This window comes from Octopus bimaculoides, chromosome 10, assembly GCF_001194135.2.
Source record: "Octopus bimaculoides isolate UCB-OBI-ISO-001 chromosome 10, ASM119413v2, whole genome shotgun sequence".
Taxonomy (NCBI): domain Eukaryota; kingdom Metazoa; phylum Mollusca; class Cephalopoda; order Octopoda; family Octopodidae; genus Octopus; species Octopus bimaculoides.
In genome coordinates this window covers 79,077,832-79,083,479 of record NC_068990.1, presented here as the reverse complement: position 1 = coordinate 79,083,479, position 5,648 = coordinate 79,077,832, and the positions used below count along the sequence as shown (strand labels likewise).

At 39.5% G+C, this 5,648-nt stretch overlaps 1 protein-coding gene across 1 annotated transcript in view; it reads right to left on the bottom strand.

Annotated features, from left to right (window-relative positions):
* Positions 1-6: 6 nt before the first annotated feature.
* Positions 7-5,648, bottom strand: part of LOC106869536 (bursicon) — a 170,878-nt gene continuing 165,236 nt past the window's right edge. Inside the window, exons 5-6 of the mRNA XM_014915310.2 lie at positions 3,632-3,896; positions 7-1,368 (exon numbers count right to left, since the gene is read on the bottom strand). Coding sequence (XP_014770796.1) covers positions 1,179-1,368; positions 3,632-3,896 — 455 coding nt within the window. The 3' untranslated portion in view covers positions 7-1,178. The remainder of the gene's footprint in view (positions 1,369-3,631; positions 3,897-5,648) is intronic.

Sequence of the window (5,648 nt, the reverse complement as noted above, 5' to 3'; positions counted from 1 at the left end):
GTGATGTTTTTCGTGTCGCCGTAAATACAAGTATTCGTTGTAGTGTGGCATTGGAGGGGTGGTGGTGTTGTTGTTGTTTGTCTGTGTCCTGAAGATGTCTACGTTGTTGGTATTAAAGAAATTTAATGGTGTTATTGTCTCTTACTGTTGCGCATCGTGATGGTAGTGGTGGTGGTGGTGGTGTAGTGGCAGTCTCGGCGCCGTTGTTGGTGTTGGTTGCATTGGTGTTGCGGTTGGTAATGGTGGAGGTGGTGGTAGTGGTGGTGGTGGTGGTGGAAGTGGTGCTGGAGGAGGTGGTGGTAACGGTGGGCGGTGGGAGGTGGTGCTGGTTAGTGTTGGTGGTTGTGCTGTTGTTTGTGGTGGTGTGTCGATGTTGATAGTGTGTGGCTACTGCTGTTATTAGTTGTAGTTGCATTATTATTATTATTATTATTATTAGTAGTAGTAGTAGTAGTAGTAGTAGCAGTAGTAGTAGTAAATTTAGTAGTAGTAGTAGTAGTAGTAGTAGTAGTGACCATTATCATCATATTGTCTTTGTTTATTGTTGTTTCTTGATGTAATCGTTCGTGTTTGTAAAGTTACTCGTAAATACCGTTGGCCTATTGTTTGTGATAGAAGTATTGCCATGGAGAAGTGGTGGCTACAATGCCTTTCAAAGTTGCTGTTGGTTGTAATGTTTGATGATATTCTTGGGAATTAAAGTTGTTGTTTAATTATATAAAGGTCCACCTAACCATGCCTTACCTCTGTGTGTCTGCTCGTGTGCGTATATCCTATCCATGGCTGTGTAATTACAGGTATGCGTTGGTCGGTGGGAATAAAATTTCGTGTAGAATCGATTTGCTAGGTGTGTGTGTGTGTACGTGTACGATGTGTATCAATGTGTGAGTATCTTATATGTAGAAATATGCGTGAGATTTTGTTAAAATAATTACACACATAATTCTCTGTGTGTGTGTGTGTGTGTGTGTGTGTGTGTGTGTGTGTGTGTGTGTGTGTGTGTGAGTTCGTGTCTGTGTTTCTCTGGGAATTAAATGTGCGCAAATACGAGAGCGAGCGTTTACTTATTGGAAATTTGTCTGTATGTCTCTGCGCATGTTTGTTAGTGTGTCCGTAGCTAGAAAGAGATCTCTATATTTATTGTGCAATGATCAGCCGCAGAACTTGGCCGCAATCTCTCAGTTGGGCCAATGTTTTCTGGTGGACATCCTGAGCATGAGGCGCAGATCTTTAAGTGTAACCCTAGGTTTCAAAACACAAGGTCGACAATGACAGTTAATGGCAAATTTCACAATCTTCCGCATTTTTTCACCGTTCTTGCAGTTGATTATTGCTTGTTGGAAACCAAAGTCCGTTGCTTGGCAACAACTGGAAAATATAAGATAATATTTTTTATGTGAAGCTATACACACACACATACACACAAGTAAAATCAAGTTGAATTAGTTACTTAAATTGAGCAACTCGTTAGCTCAGAATAATGTACACACACAACAGTATCATGTAAATATCTAACTTGGTACATAAGTACACACTAATTGATATTCTTACAGTTTATGTTGACAATTAGACCCAGCTATGTTAAATCATTTCGAATATCTTTTATTTTGAAGTTGATGAATTCATCTGACGAAAACGGTTTCTTTACAATGATGTAAGGTTTACATTAATCAATTAAAGGAGTCGTTAGGAAAGGCCTAATCGATTGACACATTACTCATATATATATATATATGTTGTAAAATACAGTCACCAAAAATGAGAACTGCAATATCCCGTGGGATGTAATGATCCAGTGTGATTACCTGACCAGACATTGGAAACCTGACATTGTTGTGGTGAATAATAAAGAAAGAACATGTATGATAATCGACATAGCATGTCCCGGCAACATGATCAATGTGAAAGAAGATAAAATAGACAACTACGGCGATTTAAAGTGGAAAATACGAAGGTTGTGGTCAACGAAGAGAGCAGATGTGATACCAATTGTAATTGGTGCACTTGGAAGTATCAGTATTTAACTGCCAACACAGTTGAAAATGATCGGTGGAAGTGTGAAAGTAGAACACCTAGAAAAATCAGCATTGCTTGGAGCTGCAAGAATTCTTCGCAGGGTTCTTGAAGCATGACCAGTAAACAAGTGTCACCTGAGTCTGCTGGCTGTGGACAACTGACACTTTCCGTTATACACAGCAAAATAAGCTGTGAGTTTTTATAACATAATAATAATAATAATAATAATAATAATAATAATAATAATAATAATAATAATAATAATCTGGGATTTTAACATGCAGTGCGACCAAGTCATAGAGGCGAGACGACCAGATATAGTAGTCGTCCATAAAAATGAAAATGAAGTAAAGATAATAGATGTTGCAATACCAGGGAAGAAAGCAGCCTGCAGAGGATTGCGCTTACCATCAGGAGAGACTATGGGTGAACCCGACGGTAGTGGGTATAGATATTTAGGCATTCACGTTCTTTTTTGATACGCCTTGCTGACCTTGACTTACATTTCTCTATATAGAATGTCATCCAACTCCAAAAAGCCATCGGTCATGTTGTCTCCCTGTGCAGCCTTCTTGCACCTACCCAGTATCTCAGGCACGATAGAGCTGCACAGTATATTCACTGGGTAATTTGCAAAGACTTGGACCTACTTCAAGATGAAAACTAGAGGGAACTCAATCACCTCCAGTACTTGAAAATGATCACATATTACTCTTTTGGAACTATGCTGCTCAAACTGACAGAAAGATAGATGCAAATAGGCCAGATATATTGAAGGATTTCAGACAAAAATCATGCTTCCTCATCGATATGACTGTCCCAATCGACATGTCTTTGTCAAGACCAACCAAAACTTTGAGCAAGTATAAAGATCTTGAAATAGAAATTGGCAGAATCTGGAACCTCAAGACTAAAACAATACCTGTTGTCATAGGTGCCTTAGGAATGATTCCCGGAAGTCCCAAAATGGAAGAAATTCAATAAATAGTGCTCATGGGAACTGCTCATATCCTACGTAAAATATTGTCTATGTAATCCCCCAAACATCTTAATTTGTAAGCAGTGTCAGAATACTTTTAAATGTACATAATAGCAAACACTTTTTACGGCCATTTTAACATCAGATAATCATCATATAATCAAATTACTTTTAAAACAAACTTCTAATTTACTTTTGTTTCGACTGACATTCTCTAGAACAATACTCTTTACAAAACCAAATATATGACACCCTAGGCATAACACTAACCTGAACTTCTAACTTGTTGTCTCTTGAGGTCGCTGGGTGAGATTTGGAGTCAACTTGCACAAATACAAAGCAAAAGCCGATACCAGGCTTACCATCTTTACAGGAGGTGCAAAAAATCGTGCTAACTGGAACGACTCATGTACTAAGAAGAGCATTATCGCTGTGAAAACAACATCCATTCATGATTTTTTTTTTTCTTAAATACATGTTTTACCTATGAATTTGCGCGTGTAAATTGGGAATGTATACAACGTTTCTCTGCCCTAGGTGTACGGAAAACACTCGGCGAGAGATGGGAAAAAATTTGAAGAAAGAAGAAAAAAAAAACATAATAATAATAATAATAATAATAATGTATATAGTCACCTGCAGGAACGAATGACTCTTGTGAGGTTACTGTTCATTTCGGTGTATGAATAACATTGACCTCTACAGCCAAATGTTTTGATGATGCTGCTTGAACAGCGATGCACTTTCTCCCGGGGAGGATGGATGCTCATTATGACTCCTTGTACGCCACATTTTGTGTTATTGGTTGTATAAGCCGTTCTTATGAAGGACAAACTTAAGGGGTTGGCAGTAACAAAGCGTTCGGGAACGAAAACACTCACAGCATAAATGTATAAACTACCTGCAATCACAACGGAAAGACGGTAAATGTATTTACATAATTCGATAATTGCATGATGACACACGCGCGCACACACAACGCACATACACACAAGCACATACACACAAGCACATAAGCACACACACACACACACACACACACACACACACACACACACACACACACACAGAGATTTATTTATCGATCTATCTGTTTGTCATCATCATCATCATCATCATCATCATCATCATCGTCCTCACCACCACCACCATCACCACCACCACCATCATCGCATCCACCACCACCACCGTCATCATCATCATCATCATAATCATCATCATCATCATCATCAACATCATCATCATCATCATCATCATCATCATCATCAATGGTGGTAGTTGTAGTATTAGTTGTGGCGTGTGGTGTTGGTGTTCGTAGTGCTTCTGGTATGTGTCTGCTGTAATGGTGTTGGTAACCCTAACGCCAATGTCGGTTGTACGACGACCAGGATGACGATGATGATGATGATGATGATCGTGGTTTTTGATGTGTCGGCGGTAGTCTTTATGGTGACGTTGATGATGGTTGTGTCACCGGTAATAGTGGTAGAGAAAATCATTAGGAAGATGGTAGTGGTTTACACTCAGTTGGAGTTCATGGCATTGGTGGAAGCGGTGGTAGTGGTGGTGGTGATAGTGGTGGTGGTGATAGTGGTGGTGGTGATAGTGGTGGTGGTGTATTAGTTGGTCAGATGGTTTTAATGAACCGATTTCTATTCAATGCCAAACTTCCTGTCCCATCATCAATCTGTGAGGCTTCATAACTGAGATGGAGAAGAGATGAACACCACTTTTCATCCTGTAACACACACACGCACGCACGCATGCACATGCACACACACACACACACATCACAGGCGTGCGCATGCACGTACACGCACACACACACACACACATCCACCGACCCACCTCAAACAAACTCCTACGCATAAACAACTAAACGGACACAAGCTTACACGAAGATCTGCTCACACACACGTAACAAAATTCTCGCCACCCCCATCAACAGCATTTGCTCCGATCCCAAAGAACAAAATAAACAAATAAACAATCTGTACAGAACTCCGATAATGAATCAATTAAATATGCTTCTCTCACTAATTTGTTTGTTTTGTCTAATTAATTAATTAATTGAAAGTTTAACAAAGGAATATCATGTTTATTTTTCTAGTTGTGAGCACGTGTGTATCTGTATAGATGCATGCTTAAACGAACACAACTACACACACGCACACACACACAAACAAACACACACACAAACAGACACACACATACACAAACAGACAGACACACACAAACAGACACACACACAGCGGTATGTGTTTGTTTCTACCAAACAGGTAAATAGTACTCAACGCCGAGATAGAGTGTATTTTATTTCTGTTTATTCAGTAACCTGTTCTTCAGGAATTTCCTCGACGTCTGGCCAGTTCCCAAGACAATAAGAACTAAATCTAGTCTCTCCAGTCTCTGGAAATGAGTACACATCGGGAAGAATCAAATGGTTAGGGCGCTAGAATCCCTTCGAAAGCTGACGTGTAGCACATCGTGTCGCCTGTCCAGGTAACGTTTATTTGATGGAGGGAAAGATCTAATGTACAGCACGAATATTTGACCATTATAAGCAAATCATTTGTATGGCTTGGCCAGCAAAGAATTGTGGAACCCTCATCTAGGGTTTACACATACATACATTATATATATATATATATAT